The 17,015-nt window shown below is 34.8% G+C and overlaps 1 protein-coding gene across 1 annotated transcript in view; it reads left to right on the top strand.

Annotated features, from left to right (window-relative positions):
• Positions 1-17,015, top strand: part of LAMA2 (laminin subunit alpha 2) — a 601,080-nt gene that overhangs the window by 350,747 nt on the left and 233,318 nt on the right. The window contains 2 exon segments of the mRNA XM_025382237.1: positions 7,881-7,992; positions 14,294-14,407. Coding sequence (XP_025238022.1) covers positions 7,881-7,992; positions 14,294-14,407 — 226 coding nt within the window.

Genomic DNA, 17,015 nt, shown 5'->3' on the forward strand with positions numbered 1-17,015 from the left:
TTCTAAAATATTTCCTTCCAGTGGTTGTTAACTAGTTTCTGGCTTAATAGTATATAGATTGTAATAAGAAACGTAAGTCTTTTCATTTAAGTAACCACCGATCTCACTATAAAACACTTTAAGACTATAACAGCCACATGGTATAAAGGAAAGAATATGAACTTTGGAACCAAACTGAGTAGAAATTCAATAAGCTTTATTGCTTACTGTATGTGTGACCTTGGGCAAGTGATTAGGCCTTGAGGAACGTTTCTTTCCGGTGTAAAGTGGATATACTAATGCCTACTTTTCAGGGTCTTTGTTAACATGATATGTGATAATTAGGAAAGTACTCATCACCTAAAACACTTTCAGGTTTTTCTTGTTCTCCCCCGCACCCCTTTGTCTTCTAAAGAGCAAACTCCCTGACTTGAACCAAATCTGCTTGTGTCTGATTAACTGCTGTAGGCTGCTATGTTTTTTTATTTTTAAAACAACGACATTTTTATCTGACAGAATTCTAACTTCAACTGTGTCTGAATGGGCTCTTTACCCTTCTCCTTTTCTACTCTAATAATAAGTAACACAAGGTGTCATAGGAACTTGCTTCTAAATCAGATTAAGTTAGATGTTCAAATGTGACCCCAGCCTGACAACCCAGTATACCTTTAATGAAAGCAATGCCTCCAGTATTGGAGTTTTTATTGCTGATGCCACCACCTCTCATTTCCCTGTTCCCCATCATTTCCCTGTGCTGTCTAGTTTGCCTTTCACTGGTAATATTTCAACTTAGTCTAATCATCATTACCATTTCCCAAAGGAGAGAACTGCAGAATCATAAACAGAACCATTGCCAAACAATGTACCTCTTTTGCATAGGCAATTCTTCTAGAAGCTGGGTTAAAATGCCATGGAGATGAGAAGCAGCACTTAGGAATTAATTATGTTTTTCCCATTTAGTAAATAGAGATTGTCGTGATGTTTAAACAGTACAAAGAGATGAGTCCTCCAGCTTTCAAAATGAATGACAACCAAATTGAAAAAAAAAAGTGGCTAGGGGGGCTTATTTATTTTTGTCAGCATTGCTTTTCAGGCTAGTTAATACAGAAACATTTTCCCTTGATTTATGTCAGACAGTTTCAGTGTCTACCCATCTTAAAATCACTGGTTTCATTTGCAGTCTTTTGAGGTTTCGCCATATAGGAGGAATGCATTCACAGTGCGACTCTGTGAAATGACAAAAGAGCTAATCCAAGTAGGTGGCTACTTTCTGTCACCTATATTACCTAAAGCACTGTGGTTCAGTAAGTAAAAGCCAGTGTCAGATTTGAAACTCCTACCCACTCAGGTGAGCTGAAAGTGAGCATGAATCTGGAGTCAGTCAGTAAGCTTGTTATATATTATCTTTGATCTACTAGTAGATTGAGTCATATTTGCAAAACATCACTTGAATTGATTTCAACTTGTCTTCCACAGTAGGCTTCCGACTTGGTATACTGTTTGTGTGCAAGCACGAGTAAATTGAAGCTCAACAAAAATTCATATTTAGACTTATTTACAGTGGATTTACTTCCGTGGCAGTTCTTTCAGCAAATGGGCTTAGGTTCCTCCAGTTATATGGTTAGATGGAATTGTATAACGGAAGGAGAACTGGACTGCGGGTCAAGGATTTTGACTTTTGTCTTCAAGTCAGCTATTTAATAGTTGTAAACATAAGTATGGTTTTGACCTCTTTGGACTTCAATCACTTCATCTGTAAAATAAGGAGGACGACAATTGCCCTGCCAACTTCAAAAGGTCGCCGCAAGAATTGAATTACAGAGCTGCAAAAGCACTTGGCTAGTGATAACCCAGCATACAAATATGAAGCATTTCTATCTTATCTACTTCATCCCAAAGGATCACGTTTTCTCCAAATACCATTAAGACTTAGAGACCTCTAGAGAAAGGCACATACTGGTATTTCCATACATATGACAGTTCTTACTGTCATTTTTTTCCCCAGAATCCTGATACCCATTAGATAAAATAATTTATTTTCTTCTCACTGTCCTCACTAGGAAGATGAAGGCACAAGTAGAACACTTTTCCTTCTTCTTTTAAGAGTATAAGAGAAATCAACCTAACTGAACTGTGCATCTTTCTCCTTTAAATTCTCCAAGCCTTGGATTTAGTAACATCCTTGGTCTTTAAATTAAGAAAGGCTTTTATGAAGCACCTACATTAGATACAGAACTCTGCACAAAATGTATTTTCCTCTTACTTTACAGTAGACATTAGTAGAGTTCACCAAATTTCCAATCTCATCCATAAGGGATATTGCATTTCTCTAACCCTGGAGGGTAGATGTGTCATATGACTTGGTTTAGCCAATGAACTATGTTGGAAATGTATTTTTTTTTCCACCTGGTTTAACGTTGAATTTCCAATGTGAGACTCTCTGCAGCTTACTCAGCAAACAGATTAAAAAACAGCTTGGGGCCAGGCGCGGTGGCTCGTACCTGTAATCCCAGCAATTTGGGAGGCCGAGGCGGGCAGATCACGAGGTCAGGAGTTCGAGACCAGCCTGACCAACATGGTGTGAAACCCTGTCTCTACTAAAAATACCAAAATTAGCCGGGCGTAGTGGCGCATGCCTGTAATCCCAGCTACTCAGAAGGCTGAGGCAGTAGAATGGCTTGATCCTGGGAGGCAGAGGTTGCAGTGAGCCGAGATCTCGCCATTGCACTCCAGCCTGGGCAACAGAGGGACACTCTGTCAAAAAAAAAAAAAGAAAAAAAAACACACCAGCCTGGAATACAGATTTAGCACACAGAGGTCAGCTGCCCTAACAGTCACCCAGGCCCGTAGAGGATTTTACATGAGTAAGTCTTTGTTTTCTGTGAAGCCATTGGGAATTTGGAGTTGTTACCACAGCATGACCAAGTCCATCATGACTTTATCATTGATACAACTCATGAGTATTGCTCGAAAATAAATACAAAATATTTTCAAGGCAAGATATTTTTACACAACTTTTAGTGTAAATTTTGGGGTTTGGGATCAAAAAAGATTATACAGAATTTATATAATAATCTAGAAAAATTCTTGTAAGCAAAGGAGTCTTTGATAATTATAGAAATAGTATTGATAGGTACACCGTGTACCTCTGCCTTCTGAAGTTAATGATTTGGGTAACTACATTTTGAAGACATTTTGCTGATTTACACTAGGACTTAAAAAGATTTTTGCAGCTCCCTTGGCATCCGGCTATTGGTAAGAGGTGCAGTCAAAATTTTACCCTACGTTTCCTTCCCATTATCTTTGACTACCTCCCAATGCTATTCTGTAAGTATTCGATTCATTCAGTCTGCAAATATTTACTAAGCACCTTCCATGATTCTCTCTCTAAATCTTAGTTCCTCTTCTATACAATGGCAGAAACAATGTCTAAATTTCAAGATTGGCAATTAAGTGAAAACACAATGTATGTTAAGCACCTGAAATAGTATCTAGCATATGTTGGGAGGCAATGCAGGGTAACAAGGAGATCCCTGGTTTTGGAGTCGTGCTTGGGTTTGAATCTATGCTGCACCTTTTGCTAATGGTATTATGTTGGTCAAGGCTCTTTACTCCTCTGAGCCTCAGATTCTTCATTTGTAAATGTGACTAGACATGGGTTGTTACATTGTTTATTGATACTTAAATGAAATGTCTTTCCAACCTGTATCATAGTGCACAGAAGATAGTAGACAGTAAGTAGTAACTATTAAGAAGCAGTCATTCTAGGCTAGGCTATAAGGATACAAAGGTGGACAAATGATCATTCAACTCAAAGAAGGCATTGTACAGCAGAGAAGACAGATATATATATACATGCTGTACATTTATGATAATATAAATAGTGCAGAAGAAGTGTGCACGGTGCATCCTGGTAGAACTAAGAAGGAAGAGATGAATTCTTGTGTTAGCATTTAATACACTTTTAATAAATTGCTGCAAAAGTATCAGATTCTGTCAGTTACTGCTCTTACTTGATGTGAGATTGAAAATGTTTAGATAAAATATCTTGCTCTCTCTATATATAGAAAAAAGACAATTGTAACATCAAGGGTTTTTTGTTGTTTTAAAGTATAATGTTTTGAGCTGGTTGTTTTAGTATAATATAGCATGTCTTATTCTGGTGGGAAATGTAGTAAAACAAAAATATTGAGAACAATCTTTAAAGCAGCACCAGGACAATGTCTCAGAAACAGTTCCAATATTTTCCATAGTAACTTGTAGAATTATGTCCTCTCTCTTCATCCATCATCTTTTCTGTATTTTCAAGGCATAAAAATAAGAAGGGAAAGTCAGCTAAAGCATTTGACTTAGTTGACAATTCTTTGATAGCTCATGCATCTCCAAAATTCAGTGCTTTATTACTTCCAACATTATGTATTTAAATGAATGCAGCTTGATATCAAGAAAATGACCATATTGAAGGAAAAAAAATAAACTGCAGCCTTCTTCATGAGTAACACTTGAAACTGTTAAACACATTAAAATCCCATTTAACAAATAGCAGAACCTAATGAACATTGGGATTGCTCGGTGAATACTAATGTGGAATATTACTGGGAAGGATGTTTGAATGTTGAAGTTTCTCATAGCTCAAAATGGTTACACAGATTAAGGAGAGGAACATCTGTTGTTCAAAAGACAAATGAAATTTGTCAGTTCACTGAAAATATTTTTGTTTTTGTATCTTTTTTAAAACCGTTTCTTAAAGTAGTCAATTGCTCATTCTTCTATTTTGAAATTTCCAGAAATCTTTCTTTAAGTGTTGCATGTCAATTTTATATCAGAAATTCTTGGGCTGTATCTAGATGCAGTTAATCAATCTGCTGTTTAGTAAATTATAGTGATCTATTGTATGATAATCAACTAGTATATCAACCATGAAATCATCTAATTCTGAAATTAAAATGATCGGAATTATAGGCTTATCAAGTGACAGTCCATTAATTCCAGGCAGTTAGATTTCACAATACATTCAGGTGAGTTCTGGTCTCTGGCCTCAAGTTCTAATGATAACAGTTTCCGTTCATTTTCTATGTCAAATCAAACAAGTAATTTGTCTTTTACTTATCTGATTTTATTTGTCTGAAATGGGGTTAGTAGGCTTTCTTGTATCCTTTGTCATGGAGTGTGTTAGTCATTGATTGTAATAGAACTGTTTTCCATTCATCTATTCATTTGTTATTTAAGTATTTAGTCAATTACTTTTGTATACATCTATCCATCTGTCTACCCACCCATCCATCCATTCATCAATTCACCCATTCAACAAAAGTCTACTGAACTACTGAACATGTGTGAAGATGATCATGTTGCTTATATAGATGGCAGGACAGGTTTCTGTTCTCAAGGAGTAGCCCATAAGCTCATACCAACATAAGTACTGTCTTTAGTTTAGTAACTCTTCCAAACCCGGTTGTGTTAAGGAGACTTATGAGGCCCAGAAATTCTGTTTCTAGATATATATCCAAAAGAATTGAAAATAGGTATTATGTGTTCACGAATATGAATAGCAATGCTATTTATGATAGCTCAAAGGTAGAAACAATCCAAATATTCATCAACTGATGAATGAATAAACAAAATGTAGCATGTACATGCAGTGAATATTAGTCATAAAAAGAAATGAAATACTGATACATGCTACAGTGAAGTTATCTAGAATAGATAACTTCATAGCGACAAAAGCAGATTGTTAGCTTACAGGGGTTAGAGGAAGAGGGGAATAGAGAATGACTGCCTAATGGATTCTGGGTTTTCTTTTGGGCTGACAAAATGTCTTAGAATTAGATGTATGTAGTAGCTGCACAACATTGTAAATGTACTAAATGGCAGAATTGGACGATTTATTTTTTACATTTTAAATAGGTTTGAAAATGTCCATCCTACCCCAAACATCAAACTTCCTCTCTATGTATAATTTAAAATGCTTAATTTTATGTGATGGGAATTACACCTGAACTAATGACAAGAAAAAGAAATGCCTGTGACACTGCATTTTTCATTGACAGGGTTCCTTGGTGAAGGGGGGAAAAAAGCATTTAATGATTTTCAGATGACACAAGTAACCTAAACACTGTAGAACAGTGATATTTGCCTAATCTAGGACCTTCTACCAGGTTGTCCAAAATGTGCCTCTAGAGAAGATAGCACTCAATTAATAGTGTTGGATGAGTTTATTTACAGGTAAAGATAATTTGCTTGTCTTTAGAGGGTGCCACCTAGCACTCAGCAGCTAGGATGATTCCATCCAACTGCCTGTATTTGGTGATTTCAGGGTTAATTTCCTTTCCTGCTTCCTGATCATATATGAACTCATACATATTCAAAAGTACTCTCAAGTGTCTAGGCTTAGCAAAGTGGGGGTAAAAGCAATGAAAATTTTAGAAATCTATTGCCGAAAAGCTTACAATTTGGATAAAGATCATCATTTTTGAAGATACGTTTACACCTTGTAATGAGCCTTTTAGCTTTGCTCTCTGACTTGATTCCCAAATTCCCAACATTGATTCCCAAATCTAACAAGTTATTTGGTAAGTGTGAATCACTGATCAATAAAAATCTACCATCACTCCTGAGAATGGAACTGAAAATGCAGGCCATAGCAAGAATCAGTTGCTTCTTTCTTATGGTTACAAGATGGCATATCATATGCTATAAAACGTCTATCAGTAATTTTTAAAGCTGTAATTATTACGAGTCAATAGTAGTCATTTAATTATGTGCTCTTAGAGTTTATTTAAAATGTATTTTCATACACTAATATGATTTGGAGATACAAATAGTAAAAAGTATATTTCTTGTAATGTTCATGTAGTCATTTTTATTTGGTTTCAACAGTCAATGAAAATAGGTTAATAAAATGTCTAGTATTTCATAATAACCTACCGTGTGTTGCATATTAAACAAGAACTTTATATTCATTTTCCTTTTAAATCAAGCTCAAGGTGTATGGACTATTATATTATCTCCATTGTATAGAAGAAAAAATTGAGGTCTAGAAAGAATAAGTTATTTTCTTCTAGGCCACTGTATTCTTAATAATTAAGCTTTTAAAATGTCCTTTTACAGAAAAATAGGAAAAGCAAGTAAGATACCGGTAACATTTATTTAAATCGTGAATGCATAATAAGAAAAGAAATGTGTGTGTGACAGCATTTTTTCCAATTTTCCATTTGGCCAAACCAGCTTTTCTCTAAAACAATGAGTTATGCCAATTCACTCAACCAACATCACCAGATTGTAAAAAAGTACCAATAAAATGAAGGCCATAGATACAGAGAACAATGGATTTAATTTAGGACAAAAACAAATCCCAGAGATCATTCTAAGTCAGTCAACTGAGCATTTTGAGAAACTTTAGCCTATACCAATGACAAACATGCAGGTTTATCTCAAAGGAAAAGAAAACACAATTGTTTCATCTTTATTTCAATTTAAAAGCTGAGATGGAATGTTAATATTGTCTACTTCTGCTTTCCTTGTTTAAGCACTAAAAGAAATCAAGCAGTCATTGGAATGTTTTCCATTTTAAAAATCCCTTTAACTATATGATTTTAAAAATGTCTATCTATCTTCAAAAAATGAAAATCAAAACACATAGCCAAGAGCCAAGAGACGAGGAAGAACATTCTCATGTCTCTTCAGCATTTGGGGTTGGTGGTGATTGTCAGCACTTTAGAAAGAGCCAACTTGACCTAATGTGACAGACGACCAGAGCTTTTGGTTATGGTATTAATCAACTTCCTTTCTCAGCATACATAATTGGCTTATATTTACGTCATTGTTGCTGTACGATTCCTACAGCTGTATAATACCTAAGAACTTTACTTATTCACCATCTCTTTTTTCCTCTGCCATAGGTTGAGCTCTGTTAACCTTGAATCTGCTGTCTCCTATCCTACTGATGGAAGCGTTGCAGCAGCTGTAGAAGTATGTCAGTGCCCACCAGGGTATACCGGCTCCTCTTGTGAAGTAAGTTTGCAAGAATGCATCCTCAGTGCATTCAAAGTTTTCAATAACCTGTTCTAATAAGAGCTGTTTTTTTCTATCAATAATTACACAAATAATGGGTATCACTTAAAAAAGAAACTTGAATGTCTACCAAAAGCTGTGGCTTTCAGTTAGAGTATTAACCACATAATTTCATCTTGTAACTGTTTCTCTCTGAGATATTTTGCCTATGACTGAAAATCTGATGTTTCTGTCTTTGTTACCTATTTGATCTATTAGATGGTAGCGGAATAAGACTTCAAAATATTTTCTCTTCATTTTCATCATAATGGTTATCCAAAATTTAGCACTATATATTTTTTTTACTTTTCTCTCATGTTTTAATTCTATGTATCACACTTTTCCTCTACTTCATTTCTAAGAATACAACCAAATCACAATCATCTGAAGCATTACAATCTTCAGAATGTCAAGAACATAATATATGGAAAAAATACCTTGATAGAGAAAATTGCCTACAGGTCTTTCATTTGTTTAGCACCTGATGTTTGAGATATTTATTGTTGTCTCCGTATCCTAGATTTATAATAAGATTAATGGTTCTTACTTAATACCACAGTGTGTCATCTTAAGGTAACACTTTTTTATTTTTTATTTACTTCTATATATTTTCTTTTAGATTGTCTGAAAATTAGTTTTACTTGAAACCTGGTCAAAAAATGTGAGCACTATTTCCTTGACAGAGGGCATGGCTTGCAGATAAATAGGAGCTTAGTTTCTTTAAAATGGTGCCTTTAAGGAATCATTTGAGTGTACTGAGATATTTCACTTCAGAACACTACCTCATTATGCCATTTATAGAAATACTCTAGGCATTGCTTTGTCGGTTCTCTCGTACTTTAAAAATAATGCATACATCTAGAGATACACAGTCATATTCATGACAGCTGTGTTTCCTTTAACTGAGCTCAGATTCACCTTTCTAGAAATAAAACTAGATATAACTTATAGAAGTACTTGCTTTTCCAAAATTCATGTAGATAAGATAAAAATAATTATGGATATCAATTAGCTATGCCAACCCAAATTTGATTTTACATATAAAACATACACTGTATTTGATGAAACAAGAGCCTTTCGCTCTTGATTCCAACCATAAAGATCCTCTCTCAATTGGCATAATACATAACTTAATTCTACTCTTGTTTTAATGCTTGTTTCCACATATGTTATTCTCATCCTTTGCATTATCTTTTATATAAGTTCTAAATGCCCATTGAATATAAAATTACTTGAATATTACAATTGCTTAATTGGCTACGCTTTTAGTCTCTTCCTTCTCTCCGTAAAAAATATTTTTGATACATTCTAGATATGTCTGACAAATTCTGTAAATTTACCTGCATAAATTATCAGTAAGTACATACAACATAATCCCTGTCCTTATGGAGCTAGCAATCTGTTTAGGGAGACAATAAATACCTAGGAAAAACGGGATCTCAGCGCTATGTAATTAAGGGACCAGTATGTGCTACAGAACATACATGCAATAATCATTCAGAGGGATGAGCTACTGCAGTGGAGAGAGATGTAAAGTGTCCTGGAGTGGAGAAATCTTTAAATTGGATGCTAAATAATGGTAACAGATAGATAGAAGCATTTGAATGTGAAAAAGAAAAAAACGAAAAAAAACAAAAAAAAAAAAAACAAAGAAGAGAGAGAGAATAAAAGCTTCCTGTATCTGTCACACAAGAATTGTTTGATAAATAAAGTTACTTTGTAATCCATAAAAGAACTTAACTGAATCAAGAGACAATGAATTTTGGAACTTTGAATTTTCTCTCTGACTTCTTCATTTCTTCTACTCTCTAAAATTCGTTTTTTTCTTTATCAAAATTTTCTAGCCCTAAATTCTCTATTATTCAGTCCTATCCTTTCATTATTTCATTTGCTTTTCAATTAAGTGTAGTTCATAAGGCCAGTCATTCTAACCTTGTTATCACTAATATCCTGGGATCCCTTAAAAGCTGAGTAAACACCAAAGACCATTAATGTCTTAATTCCAACTTGCTGAGAACCTCTAGCCAAAAACAGATCAAATTACTCCATTGTAGATATTCTCTTTTACTTCATTTGAGGCCAAAGTGTTGATTCAGAATCTTTTTCTCGTTTCTACTTGACTTCTTATAAAGTGTTCTACAGTTAAATCTTTTAAAAATTTTCTTACTTTCATAGTACTGTCATCATTCATTTCACCTGACAGATGAGACAGGTGGGATACTAAAAAAAAGAGTTTTGGGCAATCTCAGTTTCTTCTATGTAATGGAAATAATATTAACCACCTCATAGAATTGCTTGTTTGTTCATACTTTCATTTAGCTGACTAGTATTTGATGAGCATATATTTTGAGACAAACAAGACCCTACACATGGAAAATAGTACAATTAACAATGCAGATATTGTACCTGTCCTCAAAGATATTGCATTGAGTGGTGGCATTAACAATATGCCAGAAAGCAAATATAAATAAATGTGACAAATTCTATGAAGGAAATAAACAGGGTGAAATAAATAGGGTTCTATGATAAAGTTACTGCAAGTGGTTATATGAAGGTTAGAAAGTCTGTTTTGTAAAAGTTTGTCAGGAAAGGCTTCCTGAGGTGGTGACAGCAAATGGAATGTTGAAGAATGAGAGGGACAACGATGTAAAAAGAGCTGCTAAGGAAGCAGTGTAGATTGTGGAGTATGTAAGGACTGCAAAGAAGGAGCATGGCTGGAGCTTTGTAAGCAAGGGGAAAAGTGGGACAAGATGTGAATGGAAAAGCCAGGCCATTAGGAGTTTTGCACATATGATAAGAATTAAGCATTTTATTCTCATGGCATGGAACATCATTGCAAACCTTTTAGTAGAGTAGTGAAGTAGTGTAGTGATCTGATTTACATTTTTGGGTTTGGGGTGTTTCTTGTTTTTTGAGACAGGGTCTTGCTCTGTCACCCAGGCTGGAGTGCAGTGATGCTGTCAAAGCTTACTGCAGCCTCAAACTCCTGAGCTTAAGTGATCCTCCTGCCTCAGCCTCCTGAGTAGCTGGGACTACAGGTGTATACCACTATGCCCAGCTATTTTTGTTTGTTTGTTTGTTTTAATAGAGACAAGACCTCACTATGTTGCACAGGCTGGTCTCGAACTCCTGAGCTCAAGCAATCCTCCCACCTCCTCCTCCCAAAGTTCTGAGGTTACAGGCATGAGCCAATGCACACAGCCTGAGTTACATTTTTTTGAAGAAGGCATTATGGCTACAGTAGGAAGAACATGTCTTAGGAGGGCATGAATGATAGGAAGGAGAAGGGTTAATATGTAGTTGCAGTGGAACACAGCAATAATAGTGGTTGCTGTTAGGATCATGGCAGGGGATATAAAAAGACTTATCATATTCTATATATATTTTGATAGTAGAACCAGTAGGACTCACTGATTCAAGACTGTATGTCTGGGGAGAGATTAAAGAAATAAAGAGTTTAAGAATGAGTCATGGATGACCAGTATGAACGATTGATCAGTTGCTTGTGTTGTCGTTTACTGAGCTGAGGAAGACAGAGAGAGGAATAGTTGGTAGGGGTGGGGGGGTATGGAATCCATAGTCCAGTTTAGACATTTTAGGTTTGAAAAGGCTGTGAAGTGTAAATGTCAATGTGTATTTATAATATTCAGGTCTTAAATTCAGCATGTCTGTCTGGTCTAGAGAGATGTTTTTGGAAGGCGTCATAAACTATGGAACTGAATAAAATTACCCAGGAGAAAGTGCAATTGATTAAAAAAAGAGAAAAATAACCCAACTCAAACCCCGAGGAGCTCCTGACATTAAGAAGCAGGGTCAAAGCAGAGGACACAGCAAAGAAATATGGTAGAAATTTGAGAAGTGTGATGTCATAGAAGTTGAGAAAAGAAATTGTGAGAGGAAAAAGAGTCAGCTAGGCCCCAGGCTGATGAAAGGTCAGATAAAATGCAATTGCAGAATCGTCCATCAAATTTGGCTGCATGGAATTTGGTGACAAGGACCAGAGCAGTTTTAATTGAGAGGTGGTGACACAAAACAGATTAGAATGGAATGAAGTGTGAAAAAGAAGTGAGGAATATAATACTTGTTAAGAGTAGTGTTACTGAAAAGAAAAACATAGATGACTAGAAAAGTTATATGAGGTTGAGGACAGTTTTGTCATTTGTGTTTTGTTTATTTTTGATGGAGACACTAGATCGTATTTTTTTTGTGTGCTGATAATAATGACCCAGTAGAAAAGAAAGTTATTACTAATGCATCAGAGAAAGTGAATATTGAGAAGAAAACAGGTGCTGGAATCAGATGACAAGTGGAGCAATGTTCCTTTAGGAAGAAAGACCCCACATCCCCCACATCCCCCACATCTCTTGTTTGGAATGGGAATATGGCAGCAAGGTTTGGAGATATATGCTTAGATCTCTGGACTTGTTAGTGCAAAGATGGCTTTAATTTTTTCTGTGAGTAATAAGATAAAATCACTGGCTAAAAGAGAGGTGTAGGGAGTTGGGAAGATTGAAAAAAGAAGACGTGGTATGAGTAGTGCATTTGCAGAGTATTAAAACAAAAAACTTATTAAGGAAAACTTCATGGATATCTGTCTGAAAACAGATTAGTTCTCTCCCTTTTCTCAATATCCTTATTTTTTACCCCCTTATGAACATGTAGCTTCACCGGCTTTTAAAAAAGTATATTACAGAAGGAAATCACTTCTATAATAAATCTAGGGATGCAAACAATTAAATGGGGAGGTATGGGAAGGGATTTAATTGGGAGAAATGGAAATGGAAAGGGATAGAAATTTGACAATTTGGGGTTGGTTGTGGGAGTTGAACAACGAGAGCACATGGACACAGGGGGGGAACATTACACACTGGGGCTTGTTGGGGGATGGGGGGCTAGGAGAGGGATAGCATTAGCAGAAATACCTAATGTAGATGATGGGTTGGTGGGTTCAGCAAACTACCATGGCACGTGTATACGTATGTAACAAACCTGCACGTTCTGCACATGTATCCCAGAACTTAAAGTATAATAATAACTAAAAAAAAAAAATTTGACACTTTTTTGCTACGGCTCAAATTAAAGAGAAAGTTTATTTTATTTATTTTCAGATATGAAGTATCAGTATATAATGTTTTTATGTGTTTGTTATTGATGCTCAGATTTGAGAGTCTTCATATCCTGAGGCAGAAGGAACATTTCCACAGACACATAACACAATTCTATATCCTTTATTACTTCAGTGATTTCTCTTTTGTTTCCTTTTTCAACTGGAAAAGATGGGCTTTTCATGATATATGATGTTGTACTCAACCATCCAGAAATATAGTAAATAACCCACAAGATGCAATTTCACTGGAGGGGGATCATAAGCTCTTAGAGGGCAGCAGTATTTGCCTCGTGCTTATTTTGCATCTCATCCACTTTGTAGTAATCCCCACAGACGAAAAACTTAATTAAGGATGACAGGGAACTTAGAGCAGGCATTGACACAGGGAATCTAAGACTCAAATATCCTGTTTTAATCAGAATTCAGTTTTTATATGATAAAGTGTTTCACATTTTAAACAAGGAATGAAAAATGCAGGCAAAGTTATAGAAGAATGCCATAAAGTAAACTAACAAGAAAGTATGTGGGAAATAAATCATAAACTTTTTGTATACATAGCAAAGCATTATAGGATTGAGGAAATTTAGCATGAAATACATGAATTATATATGTGTAGAAATGAGCTGTGTACGTGGTCAAATATAAGTGTGGGTGCTGCCTTTCTTCCAAATCATGTCAAATATTTTCTGGAAATGATGAAGTTAAGGGCAATTAGTATGTGGGAAAGTGAACACATTCCAGAAAATCAAAATTGCTTGGGATGACATTGGGTACTCTCTTAGGCTAAGATTATATGATGAGTCCTTTTATATCAGCTGCCTTTTTTACAGTACTTTTTCTTCTATTTTCCTGTCTGTGCTTTTTACTTTGAGACTGTCACATTTCAATTCTTTATATCTCTGCTTTATTTTACCATTTCAGAAGCGACCCCAAGCTAATGCTTCCTCTAATCTCATACCTGCCAATAACACTAAGGTCAGTGCAAAGCCCCAGTGTCAGGAAGAATACCTCTGTCGCAACGTGTCAATAATGGCAATGCTTTGACAAGCACATTTGATGAGTTTCCTACATGTTATTTTCTATTATCACAAAACAAACAAAAACAACTTTTTGTTTTAATCTCCAAAACCAACTAAAGCCTTATCTTCCTTTCAGTCTTGTTGGCCTAGGCACAGGCGAGTTAACGGCACCATTTTTGGTGGCGTCTGTGAGCCATGTCAGTGCTTTGGTCATGCGGAGTCCTGTGATGACATCACTGGAGAATGCCTGGTAAGTGCTCTCTTCTCTGGGGATGCTGATTGACAAGTCTGAAATCATCTCAACAGATGCTACAATTCAGTTACTACCTGGGGACCTTAAACACTTGAGTCAGTAAGTGCTTTGACAAAGATCTTTGTATTGAACTGAATTGGAACTGAGAATGCTCTTTCATATGTGATCTCCCTAATGAATATGAAGAAGTGTTTATTCATATTAGTCCAAGAATTAAATTAGAATCACATATATTATTTTAAGGCATAACTTATGATTGGAGATATAACTACCATGAATATATATGGTTTACTTCCTTCTATAAATCTATGGAAAGTACAGTGTACTTTTAAAATAGAGAATAATTTTTATCCCCATAACATGAAAAGTATAAAATATAACCTTTACAGGAAACATAATTAAGTTTTCTTCATGTTGAAAGTGAAAACATACTGCATATTTTTACTTAAAATGTTCAGAATTTAACTAAATGCATAGCGTCATTTGTAGATTAAAAATAAAAACAATATGTAATACATATTCACCAGAGCTGCTTCTCCTTTACAATTAAGTCTAAGCTTTAACCAGAAAATAGGCTTTACAAAGTGCAAAGCACTTTCCATCCTGCTAAGAAGTCTCAGGATTGGAGAATTACACTGAATAGACCATTTTGATTAACTCAAGGGCATGTTAGTTTTATATTGTCTGACATGGCATGAAGCTTGAAACAACACTTCTCATTTCATTAGTCTTGCAGAAACACAATTTAAAATGGTGCCAATTTAGGAGAATATCACACTCTCATTTCCCTGAAGAATTTAAGGCGGACTCTGTTATCTGTAATTCTTAATATTCTATCTTTCTCTTGCTCATTTTCCCCCATTTCTCTTCTACTTAAAAGCTTCTGGGAAAAATCCAAAATGAAAATTCAGGGCTTTCGTTTCAGTATAATTTGGCATTTAGGTTTATTGATGCTCTTTCTCTTTTCTCTATATAAGATTTTGTTTAATTGCATTGCATTATAAAGCATGAGAGTCTTAATTTGTGGATCAGTAGATTTTTGAAATGACATTTTTATGAATAGAAAGACTAAGTGATTTTCATTTTAATTATGCCATAAGTCTTTTAAAATGTACTTTGGGAAAAATATTGGGTTACCTTTAAACACTTTACTAACATGCAATAGGAAATAATATTCAGCCCAAAACTGACATGGAATTGTTTTATTTACCCTAAGAAGACAAAAATAAGTATGTCATAATACCAAACTCATAATGTTCCCTATAGTCATATTTCATGTTGAATTCATTAGGATAAAATCAAATCAAATGTTCATGCTGAATTCATTAGGATGAAAGCAAATTGGTCCATTTGGTGATGTGATATTTCTAAAATGAGAAGCCTTTTTTAACGAACGAAACAGTGTCATTCAGCATAATTTTGAGAGAAAGAAGGGAGAGAACAGACCCTACTAATGAAACCTACTTTACTGATTTTGTTTCATGAACAGAGAGATAGGAGGTCTCTTTCAAATAACAGAGCGATCTTGAGGCAACAGTGGACATCTTGATGATAAAGACAGAATCTGGTGTTTCCTGAATTTTCCATCATAGCTAGTAAATAGGTGATCATGTAGGATATACTGACTTTCAAGTGCCCTTTCTCCAAAATAGTACTGAAAACTAAGTGCTGATATTCCATTTTGAGTATGTGAGTTCTGATATAATATACAAAGAGAAGAATATTTTAATGTTGCTCATCAAGGGCATTCTTACTGTTCAGTTGACCCTGCATTTTAGCTTCTTATTTAGTTTTCATGAGCATTAAATAGTATGGATTTTACCATGAAAAATAAATTTATGAACAAATGCTTAGCTTGCTTTAAAATTTGATTATAAATGATCTGAAATATATTTTTGACAACAGAACAAAATCTAAACTTCTGCAATAGTGTAGGTCTATATTAAAAAGACATTTTAACTCAAAGTACATTTGAAGTAAGCCAGGAAATATTCAATGTCACATGGGAAGATTGCATGCTTGCTTCTTCTCATGGTTCTTGTGATATGTAATGTGAGCAAAAATTTGTAAAGCGCTTTTGTAACAGGACGCCTGTAAAACTAACCAGTTCATCAGAGTGAAACTTCCATCTTTTTGTTTTGATTTCCATTATATAGGTTGTCTGATGCTATTTTCTGGTTTCCACTACAAAAATACTTGAGTTTTAAGATGATTTTTATTTAATGAAACATGACATTAGAAAATGTAAGAACTACATAATATTTCTCTTTTAAATCAATAATTGGGGAAAAAAACCCTCTTAATTATGCAAGATTTTCAGTTGAAAGTTGGAAATACCGTTTTCAACATGTTTAAAGCATAATTAATTTTTTGATTCCATTTTTTGAAAACCCTTAAGTCTTTGAAGACATAATTTTAGTTGTATCAGTGAGATAACATGCAAATAATTTTACAAAAAAACAAAACAATTCTTTAGTAATAGTTTAGTTTAGCTAAATCTAAAAATTGAAGGGAAGTAAAACAAAAATCAAATCAGGGGAAAAATCTTTCTCCATGTTTTGCCCATTAAATCCCAATATGCTGCATTATTAAGGCAACTATTCAT

This window comes from Theropithecus gelada, chromosome 4 (genome assembly GCF_003255815.1).
Source record: "Theropithecus gelada isolate Dixy chromosome 4, Tgel_1.0, whole genome shotgun sequence".
NCBI classification, from domain to species: domain Eukaryota; kingdom Metazoa; phylum Chordata; class Mammalia; order Primates; family Cercopithecidae; genus Theropithecus; species Theropithecus gelada.